The 23,162-nt window shown below is 39.4% G+C and overlaps 1 protein-coding gene across 2 annotated transcripts in view; it reads left to right on the top strand.

The window, feature by feature from the left end:
* The first annotated feature begins 2,874 nt into the window (after positions 1-2,874).
* The window catches only part of ccbe1 (collagen and calcium binding EGF domains 1), a 31,871-nt gene continuing 11,583 nt past the window's right edge, over positions 2,875-23,162 (top strand). For both annotated transcript variants that reach the window (XM_070989272.1, XM_070989273.1), the window contains exons 1-2: positions 2,875-2,995; positions 3,081-3,161. In XM_070989272.1, coding sequence (XP_070845373.1) covers positions 2,892-2,995; positions 3,081-3,161 — 185 coding nt within the window. In that variant the 5' untranslated portion in view covers positions 2,875-2,891. The remainder of the gene's footprint in view (positions 2,996-3,080; positions 3,162-23,162) is intronic.

A 23,162-nucleotide genomic window follows, 5' to 3' on the forward strand; every position in this document is an offset into this window, starting at 1 on the left:
GCTACTTGTGCTGTTGCAGGCATGATCCTTCTCTGCCTCTCGGGCTGCTGAGGCATCAAAACAGGTGGAACATAAATGGCACAGCACGTGCACCTCAGAGTCGTGACGCACCCTGGTATTTCTAAAAGCTGTCATCCATTTTGTGGGCAATGATGACGATAGTGGCGAAAGAGGGATGGGGGGGGGTGGATCTCTTGGTCGAAAGGGCCATCAAGTGGCTGGAAGCTGAACTGCACCAGCAGACGGCTGCTGTGCCACAGAGGCTCTGCTGTAATGACGCGAGGAGAGCGGTGAAACACTGCTTTCACTTGAACTGAAATGGTCACGCTTGAGCGGGCCCTTTGAAGCAGACTCAAGGTGTCTTTTTTCTGATGCTACAAGAGCCATGATATTCTACATTCTATAGGGAAAAAATTAAAAATGATTGTAATACGAAATCTTGTATTACATTTCACTTGAATAGACATTCTGACTAATGTCATATTTCTGAATAAAGGTGAATCATACCTGACTGACCTCACAGATTGAAAGGGTACCACGGTGGCTGTAAGCGACACCACAGTCCTCTTGTTTCACTGGGATATCCTTTACAGGCTCCTCAGTGGCTCTGCTATCCAACTCCCTGTAATGCCACACTGCATTCCTGAGAAACAGAAGAACTCTTGGGTTCTGCAGGTGCCAGTGGACAGCATTTGTGCTCAGGTCAGGCCTGCTGGTAGAGGTCACACAGAGGTCAAAGTCATTCAGAACAAAAGTCGCCAGCATATTAGTTTCTCACAAATTCCCTTAGATCACTTGACCCTGCCTTTGACTTGACTTTACCTGCATAATGAGCACTTTTACTTCTCATACATTTTGCTACTCATGCAATTAATTGCATTTTTGAAGGCAGGAAGTTTACAAGTAATTGTTTTTTTTACACTGTATTATTGCAACTTTTGCTAAAGTTGAATACCTATTCCACCATTGTTGGACTCAAATTTCGATTTCTGAATTCATAACATTGGTCTGTTGAAATGAATGAGGCTTTTAAGTTATTACACCATGTGCTGTAGCAATGAGAACAAAATGTCAATGGACAGCAAATAACTCATATGCTGGCAAAATATTAGAATTTTAGAGTTCTTGGTTTGATGCTTGAGTTTTAATCTTACAAATGTTAGCACACGTTGTAACGTAGCAGACATTGCACCACCAGGCCCCAGGCTACAAACGTATCGTGCTTGTCCTGCAGCGCTTTAGCTGACATTTTTTTCCTCAATGCTAGCTTCAGGGCATTCAATCGATCGCAACTAGACTTTGTCAGTTTGTCTTGGAAGACGTTTCGCCTCTCATCCGAGCAGGCTTCATCAGTTCATGCGCACCAGACTAGATAGGACAGCTCTAGTCTAATGAAATGGTGTGTGTTAATTCACAAATCTGCTTGTCTCTTTCAACATGCTGTTCAGCTTTGTTTGTGTTGACTTGGCTGAAATTTTGCAGCATAAATCCCCAGTGTTCTGACACAGTAAATGAAAACCATAATCTGCTTTGCTTATCAAGAAAATACAGAAAAGCTGCCCTCTGGAAGATTTGAGGCAGTAGTTTGGGTTGAGTGAATGTATGTAAATGCCACACAAACTTATTTGACAAGGGTTCTCCTTGTTGACGTTATCCTAAAGAGTAAACAGTTTGTTTGTTTGTTTGTTTGTTTGTTTGTTTGTTTGTTTGTTTAGTTGAAACATGCATGTTCTGAAAACATAATCATTGGTTAAGTGATACTGAAATTCATTTTGGAATATTTTGTAAATATTTTGTAATTTTTCATCACATTTGACTCAGTAAATCCAACTTAAATTTCAATAGTGCTACAGGGATTTGGGATTGCACTTCCTTAAACTTTGCTGGACTGGGAAAAAAAAAAAAAAAACTGAAGGAGAGGCAGAGATATCCTGATGTGGATGAAGCTCTAAAACCCTGTATACAATCCTTCGTGTCTCATAAAGCATAATGTCTTTCATTAAACCGTCCATTAATCTTGATGACAGGCAAGGTAATTTATTTAAACTTTGGAAAGCTCCACAAAATGAACTGGACGGCTGGTTTCACAGGCTGAGTAGTACTCCTCTGGACTTCTTGTGTTCATGCACCTTTAATATTTTAGGAACTCTCGTTAAATCAATTAATGAATAATTTATGCCGACAACTTCAAACAGAGGTACAATAAACGAATTACCTGAAATGTATTTGTGCTCTTATTGCTGATGCATTTTTAATGTTGCTTTCATGAGTGTTCACTTACGTGTCAGATTAACTCGAACACGGAGATTAATAGACTTCTAATTGGTGAATATGCGTTTATGTCGCCTAATTACTAAAGTATTTGGTTCATTAGTCAGCAGTTGTTGTTTCAGTAATAGCCGCGCGGTGGTAGCAAAGAAGCACACGTCATGACGCACGTAGCTCATAACGTATATGTGTGTGTGTGTGTGCGTGCTCATGCGCTCGCGCTCGTGTGTGAGACTGACGGGGTTAACAGTTAGTGCTAAGTTAATATCAGTTTTCAAAGTTTTCGCCGAAGATAAACCGTGAAACGAAAGGTATGGTTATGAGCCAGTTAACTTCCTACCGAAAGAAGTCATATTTAAGGATGAAAAAGTTAAAAAAAAAAAAAAATATATATATATATATATATCCCGGTTCATTCGGTTTCCATCAAAAGTAGAGAGGAGGGGACGTTACCGTTAAGCTAGCCTCCGTAGTGACAGCGGTTCATTCAGTTAGCTGCTCAGATGCACGGGGGGAGTGGGAGGGTCTGCCGTTGTGCTATACACCACTTCAAGTTGTGGCAGTTGTGGATAATCATTAAAAGTGCGGATTACTGACAGCACCCAGGTGACTGAACCGATGAGATGATGCTGAGCCACAACAGCAGCCCGCTTCTGCTCGCCGTCACCTGCATGTACTTCTCAGGAGGTTTGCTGTGGTCCTTCCAAGAAGAGGATGCCAGTGACGGGTAGGACATGTCAAGTGACAGCAGGACTTCTTGTATGAGGTGAGAGAAAAACGCTAACTTTGCCTCTGTGTGTTTTCTTTCACAGTGGAGAGTGCTCTGAAAATAACATCTCTACAACAAAGTACCCCTGCGTGAAGTCGACTGGAGAAGTTACGACGTGTTACAGGTACAGTGACGTGTTCATGTGGTTGGATGCTGTTCAGATTGTGCTTTTGTCCCACTGAAAAGGATTGTAATACAGGGGAATCCTCAAACTGCAGTCCAGTGAGGTTTGTGCCCATGAAAGTGAGTGTAAAATGTGGCTCTACAGGGTGTAAAAGTTGACAGTAATGTTTTTTAAATGATGCTCAGCTAAAAAGTAAGTGAAATGGAAAACAATTGTACTTTTTATGACACTGAGCACAGTTCTGCCTTATGAAGCACTGAAAGATAAATCACAGTGTGAATCACAAACTCTTATTTCTGAGGCTGCTAATAGCTGTGAAACATTAAACAATAGACTATTCAACATCCTCAAGTGTTCCCTTTTGCCACACATGTGATTTGAGTACTATTTTCAATGAAACTACTGTCAGTCAAAGGTTTTACACGAGTTGAGGTTAGGTTATTTTATGAAGATCTATCACATGTGTTGGAATGAAGGGATATTTGGGCATAGATAGGGCAAAAATTCTCATAATCATCCTTTGCGAACTAGAAGGATCATAGCAATCTAAATATCCACAAGCCTCCAGATTGGCCTGTGATGCTTGGACACTGGCTTTAATTATGACTGTTCACAGACACAGCGGACACAGTGGAAGTGCCTCGCAGCAAAACTCCTGTCAGAGGCTACGGATTAAGTTGTGAGAACCTAATCTGTCTTCAGTGCAAGGGGCCACCTCGAAGGCCAAGTGAAGAAACATGTAACTACTGATTTTAAAGAAGTATTTCAGTCAAAAATCTATTCAAATACCTGCTGTCCCACTCCCTTAAGGCCAGTTCATCACTTGAGAAGTGCATGATTTTCACATTTGATGCACGTGACAAACGCAATATAGTTTAAAGCAACAAAGTCTGACTAAAGGAAAGACCTAGACAGATGCTACCCTCCAACACCCCACAGTCCTGACAGTGCTCCTTTAACATGCACTTAATGGACAGCTGATAAATGCTTTACAGGAATGCAGTGCTCTTTTTTTCCAGACATATTGTGATTCAGGCTGATGAAATGGATGCACTGTTGCTCTGGAAACCAAATCATGCAAATTATTCAGAGAACAAATTTCAAACATTTTGTGTGATTCATAGCAAATCTATTTCTGTATGTCCTCTTCTGGGAAGCATGTTGAGAGCTAAAGAAATACCAGATTGTTGAATATCCTGTTTGAGAAGTCTTCCAAATAGACTTTGTAAGGTCTCATCTCGGCATCACTTGACATACTGCTGGCCATGGTTCAAGCACACAGTGACATCCTGTTTGATCTTCAAATCTCAAACACATTCTTAACATAATTATGTTGGTTTATGGTGATTGCCTGCAGCCACAGTTGTTTCCCATAGTGTTTATTTAAAGAAGAATAACTGTTTCAGCTAAGAGCCAAGATAATGTGTCCTGGGTGCACTTCAGTTCACCTGCATAGTGTGAGCTGATGACTGCCCATCAGCCCTGTGATGGTTACTTGAAAAGTTTTATTATAGTGCCAAATATTGAGATTAATGATCTGATTTTGAAAAGGTGAATATGACTTTTGCATGCTGCATCTGTTTTTTTCAAAATGAAGTCATAGACCAGTGCAATTGCGCCTTGGCATGACTAAGATGTAGTTCAAAGGGAACCGAGAGATTTAAGTTGGCAAGATTCAGTTGCAAAAGGAAAATGTAAGCTTCTGGCATTCATTAAGCATTCTGTAGAGTATCAGTGTCTCTGCATATCTCGGAACATTTTGTTACTGTAATTAACTGTTTTTTTTAACACTTTTACAAGAACTACTTGAGTAAAAGTTGTTGCCTGGACACACAGTTTGATGCTATAACATGGTCCCTCAATAAGCCAAGGGTCCCACATTTGCTTTGTTGTTTTTTAGACATCAGTTTTATTTTTGCACAACAATGTGTGAAGCTGCGGATATAAGATGGGCATCATTTTTGCAAAAGCTTAAAATGCATGTGGCGTGAGCAGTTCTTTGATGGGGTGGATGTAGGGATCATGATCATGGTTAGCTTTTAGTAAGGATGCTGACATTCACACTGAACAGGTTCATTAAAGCGAACATCGCCTGGAATTTTCTTTTTGACAATTTCATTCTTATTTGGTGAATTTGAGAATGTATTTTATAACCAGCTAGCAAGTTACAAACAGATAACTGCAAATATGAATGTGAAGACAGAACACTTACTTGTGTTGCTTTTTTAAAATAGGTTTTGGAATATGCTTATTAGCTTTTTTTCCAGGAGTTATATGAGAGGATTGATGCTACTTGCATATTTGTACAGTAAGAGCAGCTGCCAGTCAAGTAGCCAAGACTCCAGGAAGCCACTGCAAGAAATAGTATTGTACACGTCCCATAACACGACAATTTTTATTTATACAGTTTGTTTTTGTGCAAATTAATTAAATCACATATAACGTCTTAATTGCTGATTTTTAGAGATGACAGCTGGATTTTGTTTCGCTTGGACCGAGCCAGTATAGGTGTTTCCAGTCTTCATGATAAGCTAAGATGCAAGCTCTAGCTTCATATTTAACACACAAATTTGAATGTAGCATCAACCATTTCATCTGCCTCATGGCAACATAGCAAATAAGGTTTTTTCTTAAAATGTTGAACATTTTAGAGGCATTGAAAGTCAAGTCTTCTGTAGGTCTAGCAGGAGAGGAGAGGACCACATGAAGGAATTTTGAAACAGGCCTCCTTTGGCCATGGCATTCCACTGTGTGCACAGTTTAACATTCATCTATCATATTGTGAAAGAGCACAAGGGAAGACGCCAGAGACCCAGAGAGCATATGTCACAGTACAAGAGAAGTACCAGGGCCTCAGTTGACTCTGACCATATCTGTCTCACTGTCAGGGCACATTCTTTTCTCACTGTCTCTGGGGTTTTTTTATATGGAGATTGTTATATTTTTATTCTGTTATTTGTATTCAAGGACTAGTGTCTCAGCATTTACTATTTTCAGGCTTCAAAGTAAATGCTTACATTTGTATTTTTACGGGCTGTTGGGTTAAATATGCTTGGCTCATATTGAGACGTGAAATGTTGCGCAGGGCTTTTGTTCCAGAAGTTGCACTTAAATTATGAATGCTTGTGATTACAACAGAAATTATTTAATAAAAACCAAAGGGGGATTTGATTAAACTGATATGGTATGAGCTGCTCCAATTTGGCAAAATCTTTAGTACTAGTTGGTCACTGCTGTTGTATTTTGAGTGCTGTTTGTAATCAGTATTGCCAGGAACATGGCTATAGGTTTTCTGTTTTTGTTGCTGTTAGTGAGTATCTTTTCCTTGTTGGTTTAGCCCTTGTGGTTATTACTGGTTGTGCTAACCACAACCAGTTATTACTGGTTGTGCTAACCACAACCAGTAATATCCTCACAGTGATTTTTTTTCCAAACCACTGTTATTGCTGGTGAAAACATAAACCCATCAGATTGTGTGTGCACCAAATCTTCTTTCAATGGTTTGTGTCACAAAGCACAGTTACTGACTTAGCTTGACAAACACACTGAGCATAAGTCCATGTTACAGATTTGCAGGACTTTCAGGTTTTACTCAGCAGTTATCCAGCTAACTTCATAATCCTGCTTTGTGAGACAGACCCCCCAGGGAAAAAAGCAAATCTTTGAGCTTTCATGAACTACTCTGGGCTGAATCACTTAATCAGTTGGCAGTAGAGAGTGACAGAACAGATCTGTATGAAAGGGTGTAGGGTTATGTACTTAAGATTCATTATTTTATGATGCCGCTTCATCAAGCACATTAAAGTTTGTGGACTTGAGGTGTTGAGATGTTTCTGAGGTTAAGTATCCTCTCTGAAAATCCGAGATGAGAGCCAGATCCAATCTGTTAACCATCAGGCAGGAGACACATTAATATTCTCTGTTTATAACCTTTCTTAGGTGACAAGAGGGTACCTGAAACAGTGATTACATTGGCTTGATTTATCGTGCATGTGATGTTGGCCTTACCCACTCTGTAAAGGAAATGCTTCCCTGGAAAAGAAGCAGAACACAGGCACTATGAGTCTTTCCACTCTCCAGCTGCAACAGTTACACATAATTGATGTGTGGCATGTGTAATTGTTGCTTTGTTATTTTTCCAAATAATTCTGGTGGTACTGAGCATTTTGTTGCGATCACCCCTCCTTTGCTCCCTCCTCCTCTGCTCTGGAATTCAGGGGAAACTCTGGTTTATGCAGCGAGGAAACTGAGGATAACATTTCTTCAGCCCCCCTGTGAGACATGATAGCTATGATATTTCTCATGCACTTGGCTGATCCAAACAGCGTTGTTTACGTCCCTTGAATGTGGCCATCCATTAATTCCAAAGGCATTTATTGGAATTTTTTAGAGCTCTGTCTCACATTGCTCATTTGTCCTTACTCCTTTTACACACTGTATTCTATCAAAACAAGTGGCCCAGAAATGTGTCAAAAGGAATTACATTTTCCACTGACTGCATAATGAGTAATTGATTTATATTGTGATGAAGATTCGAACCCAGTGGGGGTGCTGCTCAGTTCCAGAGAAATGATCACTTCAGTCTGATTATTCAATTTGGCAACAAGGTTTCGAGCCTTTTCTGTGTCCTTCGTTTTCAAGTCTGGTTTTCACATCACATTTAGATTTATTCTGTACCTTGGAATAATGCTCTCAGTTGGACCTCTGTTCCCCTCCCAATTCAAATAGCTTTCAACACGAGAAATACACTTGGGGGTTCTTTGTTGCCATATTGTCAGCCCTCCAGTGATCGTAGCTCCATGAAGGATTTCTTACGGCAGGATTTAAGGAGTTCAGCAGGCCCCAATTAGTTATGTTTTGGGGCTATTACTTTTCTGATACACATATAAATGTCCTGCACTGAAAATTAGTCTAGATTAATGACAACAGTACAGCATACAAGTCACATCTTTCAGGAGAATTTCTTAGTGGAAAAAAAGATGTAACTGAGGAAAGCCCCCATGTCATAATGTTACTTAACACACAACACACACACGCACGCACACAAGAACACAGCCACTGGACAAAGTAGTTATTTGAAAGGTTGGAATCCTTTAAATAGATGTTAAACTTAATTTTTCCAACATTTTGAATGAATGCTCATACTGAGGTTCCAGGTGAGATTACACACACACACTGTACAGTGTAAGTAGTCATAAAGCACAGTGATTATTGGATGAAAGAATGAAAACCCTCCCCTGGAAAACTTGGGACTGCACATGAGAGAATTGGAAAATATTAGGCAATTTAAAATGATTACTCTCAGTCTCAGACATTCTCTATTGATGTGTTTTTTATTACTTACAAACCCAATTATCATCCACGTCATGTATGCTACTGGATATGCGTCAGAGAACCAGTTAGTAGAGTTTATAAGAATACTTGTCAAGTCTTGCCTTCTTGTTTGTACAGAAAAAAAACAGCAGCAGCAGAGCTCATGTCAGAAGATTAAGGAAGGTAGCACTAAAGCAAAATAATGAACCAATAATACACTTGCTATAGCTGTTGTTCCTTCATAAACAATGTTCAAGTGGTTTCCATTTAAAGCTTTCCAAAAACACAGAGGCTGTGTGCCAAAGTAGGCATATTTTTGATTTATTAAAACCACATCTGGAATTACTAAGAAAGCATTTTTAGATTTGCTTTAAACCACAAATTATTTTTGGGAATGACATGATTATTAGCTATTTCAGTTTTGTAGTTGAAAAGACAAAAATGCATCATGATAAAGTAAAAAAGTTGACTGAGGAAGGAGCATGGAATAAGTCCAAGCAGTTTCTCAACAGGCCTTCGAGTGAAACAGAGTTTACCGGCATTAACCTCAGTAGATGCTGAATCAGATAACATTGCTGAGAATCATGCCAATCAAAAATGCCTGAAATGATTTGCAGTGCCTGGCACTGTGTCTCATTTCACGTTTTAATACTCTACACTGAGTAAAAAAAAAGGAAAAGGTCAGAGTGAAAGTTTATGGTCTAATGTACACCCTTACATCACACAAGCAACTCTAATATCAAATGGCAATAAACTCTTGCTTTTACAAACTGCTGAATATATGTGCTAAATAACTGACACAGCCATAAAAATGTGGCCCGATATCCCATAATTCATCATAATCCTAATCCCTGAAATGATACATAATGTGCTGTCAAAGAAAAGACATCAACATCTGTTTTCAGTCAATATTCAGAAAGAGGATATGTGGCCTGTTAAGTGAAGTAGACTGCTGTATTACAGAGACTGTAACATTTGGTGTGGCTCTTTAATGACGGCTCCCACACAGTTGAACATTGAAAGGATCTAAAGGACACAGAGGAGAAGGTCAGTAGTCGGATTAAGGCCAGTCTGTCTGATTTAAATAACTTAGAGCATATGAGTTTTCTGATATGGCGCCTTTTTTGACAGGACAACAGCATTTGTCTGGGCCTTGCAAAACAATTACAAATCACTGGGAAAAATAAATCTGTTTTAAGATTTAACAAGGCCACAGTTAAGGTTTGGTTCAGTTTAGGCATGTACTTGGTTGGAGTTAGGGGAAGAGCATGGTTTGGGATAAAATTACGAGTGCACTAAGGTTGGCGGACCTTCGTCATCATGGTTAAGACAAAAAATACTTGTTCAAAGTCAAGAAATAGTTTGGTGGTTAAAAGAAAGCACAACTGACTGTTGGTCTCCTGTGGTCCCTGTGTGTTTGTTGACCCACTCGGACAAGAGTCACAGTCACTCTGCCACAGAGAGATGTCACTTCAACATGAACATATTTTGGTTTTGGGACACCTGTTGAAACAACTGATACTGCCATATTTATTGGGAGGACATTGTCCTTTTCCCAGTGTATTATCATCAGTAGGAAAACCCTGGAGCTGCTAAGGCCCCATAAAACCACCGAGCTCAGTTTCTGTAACTTTGTCAACAATCACCTGGTACACCTGGAGCTTTTCCACCTCTAAGTCAACAGGCTGTTTTGAATAGGATTTCATGTAAGCAGCTTGTCGGCTATCAAACCGCAGCAATAACCCACCATCCATGCATTTCAGTGAGAGCATGAGTCAGGTTTTCAACGATACTGAGCGACACTTCTGCTGTCTCTCTCACTCACACCTTCATTCATTATCATTAAAATTAAAGTCAAGTTGAACAGGGCTTTATTTGTGCCAGTTGTTGCCTACAGGGGAAATTATGACAATCAGGTTATTGTGTGCATTACTTGTTGTTGTTTTTGCTTATTCACACTTTTGATTGATTATCTGCCTGTGTGCTCATGTGCATGTTCCACTTCAGTAAATACCCTGCACAGGTGGATTAATTACACCCACATTCAGTTCTGGGCCTGTAGGCGTTATTTGAAGTGCAGGTTGGTACGTGTGTACAACATAAACCATAAACAGAATGTGATAATTTGCTAATCCTTTTTGACATACACTCAATTGAAGACGGCACAGAGACAGTATATTAAATGTTTTCCCTCATCAGCTTCATTGATTTTTGTCAATATCTGCTTATTCTGAGTTTGATGGCAGCAACATGTTTCAAACAAGTTAGGAGCAGCTAAAGACTCGGGACAGTTGTGGAATGCTCCAAAAACACCTGTTTGGATCATTCCACAGGTAGACAGGTTGATTGGTAACAGGTGAGAGGATCATGATTGGGTATGAAAGGGGAATCTTCGAAAGGCTCAGTCGCTCACAAGCGAGGATGGAGCGAGGTTCACCACTTTGTGAACGCATGATTGGATAAAGGAGATTACTGCATGAGCTCAAGGACACTTTGTGTGTTTTATTCGTGTTTTACACACAATCAGACCTTTCTGGAATCGTGGTGGTCCATCATTACTTCCAAAAGACCTTGCTCATTCTTTACTGTTTCAAACTGAGTTAACAAGACAAACCTGTATTTTTATTGCTGTGCCACACCACGCTAATGATGGGATGCTTCAAGCGTTAGTAAATGTTCAACCTAATGATTGCCAAGAAAATATGAATCCAGGTTAGTGTAGTTTTATGTTTTGCACTGACATCATAACATGCTCATCTGTCCTGTATCAGAGAGAAAGTGGTGTAATTTATGCTCCTGCTGTAAAAGATGTTGCGAAGCACCTCTGAAGTACTTTGCAATGCGTGAAAATAAATGGGGCTTAAGAATATTAGCTCTTTAAAAAACTTTTATGTTCCTGTCATGCAGAGAGTAGATTTACTTAACAGAAGAGAAAGACTGTTTTTGTACATCGACTTTATTTACGATTATCCTTTGTTTTTCCACAAATGCCTGCGCTCAGACACATCAATTATTGGTCACTTTAGTTTGTGTTTCTGTCCAGTAGAAACACTGTTTTTGCTGATGTTAATAATTCAAAGCACATGCACCCAGTGTGTCATTTTAATGGTGTTGCAGTCTGCAACACATTTTGAATAATATTGTTGTAGACATTGAGCCAACTGAGTAATTTCTGCAGATCCTGTCATTAATATATTTGTGTGGTGTTGGAAGATGTCACAGTCACAGTTGATGTGAGTGAGAGGTGGAGGAAAGTTTTTTGAGCTGTGATTTACATTCGTCATTCATCTTTGCTCCCATAGGTGGTGATATTTAACAAAATATTTTAATAGCACGTCTTTATTATTCCATTTTAGATTAGCTGTAACAGAGCTGATTAAGCCATAGCCTTGTCAACAGTTCAGCTGAAGTGTTGATATGCCCTATTAGGCGAAGGACGAATCCCCATCCTGTTCCTTGAAAGTACTGAGGAGGATACAGTGGAGTTATCACAGTGAGGGCAGGGGAGGACATGGTAATGTTAGGGAGCGATCCTTAGTGACGGGTAGAGAACATAAGCAGCAGCAAACATCCTCTCTCTCTCCTTTCTTATGTCTTTAGTGCACTTCCTGAATTAAAGTGGTGTGTCAGAAGTGTACATACAGTAGGTGCCGTTTCATTTCTTTTTTTTACCCAAAACATCAAGCACCATAACAAATCAATAAATGTTTCTTCAAAAAATTTAGAAACATGTCATTTTTCAGATTCTAATCAGACTTTATCACTGAAACATTTTCAGTATTACTGGACAGAGTGTAATTTGGCTCGGTCCCTTCCAAATGTGTTTTTCCATCTGTTTTCATTTGAAAGCAGACTGTAATACAAAACATGCCTTTACCAGAAAGACCCTGACTTTCAGAGTTCTTGCTTCATAATGTCTCCTCAAGCTTGACGTTGTTTTATCAGAATAGTTTGTTGTTTGGATGATTTTGACCTACTGCCCAGTGTGCACATACCTCAGCACTGCACAGTAAAGGGTGTGGGCTGATGGAAGTTACCTGCTGAATATCAACTGTAAGTGAAATATATAACCACAGAAGAGCCACCTGGTGTCTTTTCACCTCTAGTGTAATTTCAGAGTTATTTCGCATGGTACAATGTGCATTAACATAGAAACAGGTGTAAGAAATGTGTGTTTGTATATGAATCAGTGCTTGTTCTGAGCTTAAATATAAGTTTTAAATACAAGCTAAATGGTGGTAGTTTATCCATTTGGTGATCTTTGAGACCATGTTTGGTCTGTTTCGCATTCAACTTAACATTTTCGGATCACAAGCATTTTTCCTTCTCCGATGCATAAATCAACATTTTTTTCTCTAAGAGTTTGGTTTCTTAAAATGCCACTCTTGTTGCTTCTGGCTGATGCTCATACACCCATCTGTTTCTTCACATGGAGAACTATTGTGTGGTCACGCTTTGGTCGTGCTGTGGTTTCATGATGGTTAAGAGATGTAGTGATATGTAAACCACAAGCTGCGGTTTTTCTGCCTCCATGCATCTGCTCGGTATATCTGCGACAGGGTTGTAGTTGTGTTCAGCATGTCATTACATTCTATCAAGAAAAAAGATTAAAATGATAATATAGCAGTGCTTTGCATAAAAAAACAGCAGTTGTACAAAACAGGAATTTGTTAAAGTTAATCAGCTAATTGGGGATGTATTTAAACTCTGTGTGCTTTTTTTTTCTCATAGCTAATTGTTATTAATCATTGAGCCACTTGAAGCCTTATTTATTCTCCCATTAGTGAGAAGAAGAAGCTGCTAATTTATCAGTCCTGAAGGACAGCAGCTAGCCAAAGGAAATTCACCTTGGAATACACCAACATATCCCAGTCATGTTAAATTGTAAACAGCTGCAGCATTCAGTGTTAATAACACCGTTTGGAAAAGTGGCTTCATGTTTTGGGGGCTTTGGCAGCACAGATGGTAACCTTTCCATTGAGAATTTTGCTTGTATGCTGCTGAATTTCAATATTTGTGAGTCAGCTATAATTCAGTTTAACAATATTCACCACTCCCACTAACACCAGTGCATTTGTCCCACTGTGACCACAGTGTTTTACTGCAGTTGTAGAGTTACATCATGTCAGTCTGCTTAAATCACTCAGACGTTTCTTTCCTCCTCACCTTCTTCACCTACTTCTCTCTATTCAGGACGGACAGAAATGTTAAATTTGTAAGGAAATGCGCACATTAATAAGCATCATTTTAAATTATAGTCTGAGTTGAGTTTTGACGTGTAGTCCCTGAACAAAATATTTAGTTTCACTGCTTGTAAGCATTGAAATACCATGAAAAATACAGTACTATAAGTGGGCTAACATGTGTCACACACTACAGATCTCAGTTACCGTACCTGAGAACATATGAAACTGATAAAAGGAGAAATATAATACAGTAACTACCTCACATATAGACATAATAACCTGCAGCCATGACACTACGGGACAAGGTTTATATCAGATATGCTACATTTAATGTATATCTGTCTGTAATTACAGTTTAAAGTCACTTTGCTGAATGACACATTAAAATTGTGACTAAATGATGTTGCTCAATGAAGGTAAGGAGATCAGCAAAGTTATTCCAGTTCATCCTCAGGGGGACATTAAAACCTGTATGAAATTTCACGGCAGTCTATCTGGCTGTTGGCAAAACTTGTATCCACACATGGGACGTCTCTGCTATATTGAGATTTGCAGATGAAACTTCGAATGTTTGTCGTCGTATTTTAAGACTTCATCTTCGTAAAAAAGTGAAAAAGTACAGATACACAATTTGATCTTTTTTTGTAACAACTTAGGTAATTTACTACAATGGCATTAAGAGTGGAAATAGATTTTTTGTTATTGCATGCCAGAACTACCAGGTTTAAGCAGAGTGAATAGACATCTACATCTAAGCCATATACAGTATATCCAGTCCACCAAGAGACCAGCTTTATAGCTCCCAAGAGGGATTGTTGATGAGCCTTTTCTAGCTCCTCAGCAAACAAACTGCATTGATTTCTCTCTCACATACCGGTTTGGAGCCTCATTGTCAAGGTGCTTGAATGGATTGTAGTTTGATATACAGTATGTTGTTAAATCATCTAGAGGGGGTAGTGACATGGTAGACCAGCTCCAGCTACTGAAAGGTGTTGAGATCATTTGCTTTGTACATCTAAATTTGCATCTGAATCTTCATGAATATTGATTGAGTCAACCTTACATTTCTACATTTGGATGAAATATATTCCTTTTACAGGAAAATATTCTGTCATAAACTTCTGTTGATGTTAATTCACCTCTTAGAGGGCCAGTTCTTCAGGGACCAGATTTTTTTGTCCCAAATGTTTTGCATCAGTATGGCTATTCGTATTGTGGTGTTCATATTGTAGCAGATTTTTTTCACATAACAAATGAATTAAATTAGTTAAAATCACTACAAGATTCTTTCAACATTTCCCTGAAGTGGAAGTTGCACGCCTTCACAGTAACCTCAGTGTTTGAAGGGGATCGGTAATATCTGGCTTGTGTCCAGTAGAATGGTTTGAGTTAGAAACACATGGCGGTTTCCTGTAACAGGCCACAGACAGCCGTGCTCTGTATAATTTCCTGAAGTGTCAGTATCAGAGACATCACACACACACCTCTGCACTTGTCCTCAGCTTTTTAAGTGAAAGCTTATATAAATGAAAATTTGAGTTTCTCAACTCCAAATGTGACATAAAAGCTGATAGATTTCATTATGGATTACTTCACTTCTTATAACATGTGGTCAGAGTCAAATCCGATTTGCTTGAGCCTGCTACACCACTGAGGATACGCAAAAAAGAGAGGCGGCGGATCAGGCTGCCTCTGTTATAACCGACTGATAGTGTTTTTGCTCCAGCTGTCTGCCAAAGCTTAGCGAAGCTGAAGTGCTTCTCTGCAATGACTCTCATTGAAAACTGACAGTTTTGTTGGATTATGTTGCCGAGGCCAGCACAGCAGGAGTGCTGCACATGGCCAGTGTAGCTGCTAATGGCCAATCTAATATGGAGAACGGTCTTTATTTCAAGTGACCCTTTTCAGACTCACAAAAAATTGCCATTGTTCACTTGCCGTGTTTTACAAAAACTCATTTTTCCCATTTTTTTTATTAGTCAGGCAGGCAGGAACACGTTTCCTGTTTTTGATTTGGGTTGTTAATGTAGGAACACTGTTGTGGACCTCACACGCAAGCCATGATGCAGTCACTGTTAGTCTCTGAGCAGAACAGAGCTTCTGATCATATGAATAAGACCATTTGCTCATGGATGCACCATAAAAATGAAGAGTCAAGAGGCACTTAGTTTGGCAGAGCATAAAAGCTGGAAACAGGGAAACAGCTAGCCCGTCCAAAGGTTAAAAAAAAAACAAAAAAAAACAAACATGTTCTTTATACTGTTTGTGTTTGTATGGATAAAATAAATGAGATATACAGTAACATGTTAACCACTGAGTTTTAGAGGTGCTGGTGGACAGATAAAATGTTGAACGATTCTTTTAATGGACTATAGCTGACTGTGACGGACTTGTATGACTAGCAGCTACAGTTCCCTTTAACTTGTGACTGAATTGTGTTGCTGCGCACTCTGACAGCATATTTTCCTGCTTTTTTTCACAGTTACCAGGCATTGCCTTTAACGTTTGTGTCACAAGAGAGGAAATGAAAACAAAAGGGAAAGAATTAAAAGCAGAGTTTTGAATTAGTGACATTAAATTGAGCGATGCATTTGCACAATTTTCAAACCAGACTGCTTGTTTTTTTTAAAAGTGAGGGGCCTGACCAAGTGCATTGTACCAAAACTGTGTGACTGTCACGGGCTGTGAAAACAGAGTTCAAACAGTCATTAACCAATAGGTTATGTTAATGTACCATGTTAGTGATCAAATGAGGCGCTGTTATTTCTCCGGGCAGACACATAATCTACACACTCACCCTGGATACAAACAGAAACAGCATGGCAGAGGGAAATTCATTTTAAATGAAAGACAGAGGATTTTTTTCAAAAGGATAGTTGTCATGTAAAAGGCCAACTAAAGCATTTTTAATTCACACAAGAAGTGATATCCCGTGTCCCAGTCTGGCCAGTCTTTATTCTTCTAATACCATCTTGCCTCTGTAATGTTATTTTCTCTTCCAGTTCCTTTGTTTGTGGCTTCCTCCCTGCATTTCATTTACCACATTATCATCTACATGTGCATTAGGATTTCTTTCCCAGGCCTAAAAAACTGTCACATGTTCAGCTCTGTTGAGCATTTTAGCCTCACTAAGCTCACAGTTTTGGTTTTACGGATTCCAGTGGGTTGATGCTGTGTGCCTGTTGAATGTGGAAGTAGGTTATTGTTTTCTAAGGTGTTAGCCAAAACAGTTTTATAATGTGATTTCAGGACCGTGTGTCTGGCAGCTTCTCCCGGAGTTCTTCTGTCCTGTATTGGCCAGAAATGGATAAATGGAGCTTGCAAATATCCAGTTTTTCGAAGTGGTTCCTTAAATAGAAAGTGGTGGGGAAACACTAAGGTGCATGCAAACGACAGAATGTTGTAAGGTATATGGGTGCAAGTAGGGAATATATGCTCTGCAAAAATTACTTCTGCGAATTAATGAGTGGTTAAAGTCCTTAAATATCCTACCAGATACTGTAAAATTTTAAACAAATTTTATTTGTGTTGTAAAGGTATTGTGCCAGTAACAACTAGCCCATTGCACCCTTCTCATAAATTTCAGTACTTTCATGAAGCTCTTCAACAGCTGAGTTGTTGTTGGACCCCTCAGTCCATGAAATGTCCCTTTAGTCTCCATGCTGAGTTATACTGCAAAGTGCTTTGGGGTTGTAATGCTACAACCGCTGTCTGCAATGGCCTTCCTCCAACAGACAGATATTAGCTTGTGGAAAAACCCATTCTCCAGCGTTGTTTGCCATTTATGGCATCTCCAAACAACAGTCTGTAATTACATTATAATTGCTGACAATAAAATGACATAATCTAGCAGAGCTGAAGTAACAGCAACACATTTGAAAGAGGAATGTTCGTGCATTAAGAATCACGACTAAAAGTCTGCCAGTACAGAAAAAATTGTGGCCTGCAACAGTCCCTGATGCCTGATTTCTTCCTTTTCAGAGTGTTATATTTTTAGCAGAATAAATGACCTTTCCAAGAGTTTTTTTTTTTCTTTTTTGTTTCAGTCTGGGGGTTTGGAAAACACAAAGGTATCCAGGCAATCTGAAGATGTACTCTCTGTACTTTGTTTTTTTATGTGTTCCTATAAACCCTTTCTCCTCTGGCGTTGTTTTTTTAAGATATGTCACTTATGTCAGTAAATGTCCCTCTTAATATACTATTGTTTTGTCTGGATCTAGAATAGCTAATGTGTTTCTTAACTTAATCTCCTGTTTGTCATGACGATCAGTTAGTGCCTACAGAAGTAGACACACTTTGACATGCTGGAGTTTTATTTGTAAATGACATAATGTGAGTCTCCAGAACAAATGTCCAAACTGAGAGGCCTTAGTGCAAACCCCACTTCATTTGTTTATATTACTCTTTGGTGGCACTAAAACTCCAGAAAGGGACACTGATGTTGTGTGTGTGTGTGTGTGTGTGTGTGTGTGTGTGTGTGTGTGTGTGTGTGTGTGTGTGTGTGTGTGTGTGTGTGTGTGTTGTGTGTTAGCATGCCTGTGTTTGTCTGCATGTGTTTCTAAGCATAAGTGAGAGGGTTTATATGACAGTGAAAGCATTTAAACAGCCTTATATATATGGTTATCAATAACACAGAGCTCACAGTCTTTTTTTTTGTGCAACCAACGTTCAATGAACAACCAATAACCTTTAAGAACTGACTGATACTTTTATCCGAGTGCGAGTGTGTGACTGCAAATGGCAATACAGCTTAGCCGCTTACAGAACACCATAAGAACAAAAAGGGTTTTTTCGTGCAAAGAAAAATGTGTCATTTAGTCCCACTCCACATTTCTAAACATGAGGCATTCCTTAGACCGGCAGCCAAACGGCAAAGCACACACATATGTCTCACATGCCTATCATTTATATTCACAATTCAGCTCTGGATTTCTTCAAGATAAGGACTAAACTGTTACTGATAACTGGAAAGCAGCTACTGAGTGTAGCTTCAGAACTACCATTCAGAGGGTTTTCTGACAGCAGAGTGAGAGTGAGAGATGTAAGGTGACATATGAGGGCAGCCCTTGAACATCTGACTTTGAGTCTACAACAGAGGTTAATGAGTGATCCTGCTGTCTGAGGTTGAGAGTGAATGGAGCCTGCTAGAGCACAGTTCAGAAGTCTGCAGTATATCTGCTGAATACATGAAAAGATGAACAGTCGTGTTTTGGATTACGATTAGTCTAGAATGCCAGCGCCAGGGTTTTGGATTGGAAATTAGCAGCTAAAAAGAGAGGGATAACTCAGTGGGGAGACTGCATCTGGATGTGCTGAAGGAGCTGGAGGGAAGCGCTGCAGTTTATGACAAGAGACTGAAGCCTGAAAAAGAACTTGGGTAGTTGATGAGGAAGCGTCTGATGAGCAGATGGTTTTGTACAAACATACTGAATGGGTTGTACATTTGTTGTAGGTTTTGCTCAAAGGTCAGATGACTAAGACTCAGGAGAGACAATGGTTTTGTTAATAACGACATCTTGTAGAGGCCAGAATTTTCCAGGGGAAAAGATGCAGCTTCTTGATCCTGGGATTAAGTCTAAGGTGGCTGGCATATATTAATTACAATAATGTATGATGAGAGTGGGAAAGATTCCAGAGTCCATAGACACTGGTTTTTGGATTTGAAGTTAGAATGAGGAGCAACTCTTGGACAACAAATCATGATTATTTCAGTCATTTTGTCATCTTTTTTGACAGGTATGTGTGTCTTTCTGTTTCCCATATAGCCTACTATTGTTTGGTATCAGGAAAATCCCTATATTTACTGTTACTACTTCTTAATCCACACCATTCAGCATGAGCAGGCTAATTAGTGTGAGCGCAGCGGTTGTGTCCTCTCCGCTTTGACAAACATGCTCTCTTGAGTGGAATGCAGACATGTTATTGTACATCACTGGCAGCAATGCTGGACAAATAAGCCTCCACTGAGCAGTCTGCATGTGTTGTGTCACAGCTGTGTATGTTTGTGTGTGTGATACCCTTTAGTTTGTAATTGTTATCCCTGTCAGAGAGAAGAGGGGTGCAGGGTTGTGATGAAGGGGGCCTCTCATGTGAGGCTGCATGTACTATATTCATAGAAAGCGCACTTACTGCTGCTGTAGTTGCTTCCACGTTAACTCCTGTGTCAGTGTCAATCAGTGTGTTTCATTACAAGACAAAGCCAGCCCAGGCTGGTCCACCATGTTGGTTCAGGGGAGGTCCATTGTTTATAAGGTAATTAGAGTGCTTATGGTTCACCCCGGGTAACTGAGGTCAGACTAATCTATGTCTAGATTTCAGGGGGGCCTGTAAAATGATATGGATCACTGACAAAATTAAATAACCTTTAGGTGAAAAAAGGCACAGGTGGCAAAACAATCTCTGATGTCCTGCTCAGTCTGAACAAGTGCAGGACTCACAGTGTTGTGTGGCTCAAATTAAATGTCAGTCACAAAGCTGGTATTGTGTCTTTGTGTGTGTGAGCATGTGACTTGGCAAACTCTGCTCATTGATATTCTTATAGAAAAGTGTTTGAGATTTCCCCCTTGTTCTTTCACTCATGAATATGAATGAAACCCACATGTGTTTTGAATTTGTTTGCCAATTTGCATGAAGTACATGAGCAGCTAACAAGCTTGCACAGGATTGTATTCTTAGCTGTTGTTATGAAAGGTGCTAAGGGCCCTGTGCGTCATCCCTCAGCATGGTCTTACCCATGCTTAATTTTTTGGATAGCCATTATTCTGTCCCCTAGTGTGTCACTGTGGAGAGTGATTTAGATCTAAGCTTTTTCTGTTGTTCAAATAGTGCGAGCGGAGCTGAGGTGGACTGTTAAATAGGTTTTTGGGAATCAATGCCAGGTATTGACTCAGACAGCTTTTTAAATATAGACAAAGCTGTTTGGAAAGAATTATATCCTCCTCGATTCACGTGTCGGTGTGCTCTGGCAGAGACTGGAGTTCACTCACACACTGCATTTATCAAAGGAGTTACTTCTTTCAGAGTTAACTTGGCCCTCACCATGGGAAAACATTATAGTTTTACCCCAAGCGACTTAAACACTTACCATTCTGGAAAGGTGTGTTTGGACTGCAGGCACTAAGTGCAGCCGTAGCCACTGCCACAACAAGCTGTTTGACAAATATCTCTCTTTAAAGTAGGCAATAGTATGACTGCAGAGCATTAGTTTAAATGTTCTTTTAACTGGGTAGTAAGATATTAAACCAGGTGATTAAAAAAAAACTTTCAGCACTAACAAACAGTTTTAATTTAACTTACTATATACATTTCGATATAGTGAAAACTATCACTTATTTACATGGAGCCTAACAGCTAGTATATGATTTTCATGTATCAGCAGTTTATCTCTTGAGACCCTCCACATCCAAGACCTGACAGATTTTCCACCCCCAGACAATAAATCTTGAAGTTGGATTGAGGTTATTGTGTTGCTTTAATGCACTGACCTTCACCTTCGTATCCATCACCCAGAGTCTTTACCAGGCATGTTGTTTTAACTTGTCGACAGGTCATATCACTACCATCTCTGTTCTGGGTGTCTACCTCTCCCGGTCTGCCTGCTTTCATGCTGGTGTGTCAAAATAAAAAAGGTTATTAAGGGGACAACATAAGAAATCAACTACTTAAATTAAATCAATTTGTATAAATGGAAAATGCCAGATAATACTGTAATTGTGTTTTAAATGTGCTTTAATCTGCAAAGTAACCAAACATCACTTAGATTTTAGACTTGTTTATTTAATGATGTAATGAAAGAAAGTACAATAAAGTAGAATATTATAGGGAGAATAAGAATATCTCTGAATAATTTAATAAAGATACAGTTGAGAAAAAGTGAACTTGAACAACACAGATATGGATCCAGTTTCCATGGGATGTTGTTGCCTCTTTCATGATCATCTGGAGATGGACACAGATGTTTGTTTTCTCATGATTGTTCAACTAACCGTGGTTATTTTGCTAAGCTGGTTATTTGCTATAAGTGCCTTCTGTCCTCATGAGGATGTTATTGTGACATGAAATATTGGGTCACACAGGAAACCATCCTCAGATCGACTCTCTCAGGGTGTCCAAGTCGTAGCCTCTCCCACCCACAAACAGCGTACTATATGCTGAGATGTAACTTACACGAAAGGAAAGAAAAGATGGAAACTTTCCACAGTTTGACAATCACTCGAACATTTTATAGTAAATTTAGCAACTAGCTTGAGCAAACCAGCTCATTACTGGAACACAGGTACAATGTCTGTCACAGGTACACTGCTAGCATGTTAATTAGCTCTAAATACAGCACTTGAAGTGTGAGCCAACACGCAAACTATGCCATGGTTGAATGTACGTCCCCTCAAAAATGTAAGGACACATTGATGACAAGGAAGTTCCACCGAGGACTGCGAGAATGGTGATTGGCTGCTTGTGTTTACTATTACAAGTTTCTGTGCCAACAAAGACTGTTGACTCTGTTAAGGAGGATGAAGAAAGACCCAGTGCAGTCTCACAAGGCTAAGAATTAAATGGAAATATTTTAGTCTAAACAACAAAAACTACTTATTTCAAAGTAACAGGGTAACCTGAGTTTTTCCCCTGCAGAAAAAAAATGTTTGGTATTTGTGATGAAACATGTCAAGAAGTGTCTTATCTATCTAATGCAATCTCTGCTTTTCTTTCACTTTCCTGATACTTTAGACATGTTTCTACTGATTGTCATCCCAGCCTTATCCACGGTGCCTGTTGACACATGTACTCAAAGTCACTCTACACTTTATCTGAATGTAGCTTTGAAACAAATGTGTCCAGCCTGTATACTGTATGTGAGTGAATCTTTGTCAGTACATTTCTTGTTGTGTAAATCAACAGTGGAGGCTAGTTTTATCAATCAAATTCAATATCTGAACAATTTTCAAATGCAGAATCACACATTGCAAGCCCACACTAAACACGTGCATACACACTCAATGAAATGCACTTAGACACCAGATCATGTGCACGCAGACACACACACACACACACACACACACACACACACACACAGACACTATATTTAGATGCATACACAAAAACTACTCGTAGCCTGCTCTCACCTCATGAAGGACTTCCTGAGTGGTGTTTGTCCCTCTATGTATTAGATATATTTTTACTGTGCGACTCAAGTGCAGTGAGGGGGGCTTTTATGGCCCCTCTTTAGGTAGTAAATATTCTGTTGTGTGAGTGAATAAGTACTTGGCTGCTCTGTATATCCTGTACCCATGAACATGACTGTAAAAGCAGTCATCTGTAGATGGTAGACCCATTAGACTGCAGTGGTACAGAGTCAGTGATTTACTTTGCTTTACCAGAATTATATTTCTGTAATGATGGTATAGCAAAAAGTGCGCTCTTTTTATAGATGGGTCATTAGATTCATAAATAGCAGGGGAAGTAGCAAATGGAAAATCTTACTGTAATAAGATGAGAAACTGAAATT

Source organism: Chaetodon trifascialis, chromosome 20, assembly GCF_039877785.1.
Source record: "Chaetodon trifascialis isolate fChaTrf1 chromosome 20, fChaTrf1.hap1, whole genome shotgun sequence".
Classification (NCBI taxonomy): Eukaryota; Metazoa; Chordata; class Actinopteri; order Chaetodontiformes; family Chaetodontidae; genus Chaetodon; species Chaetodon trifascialis.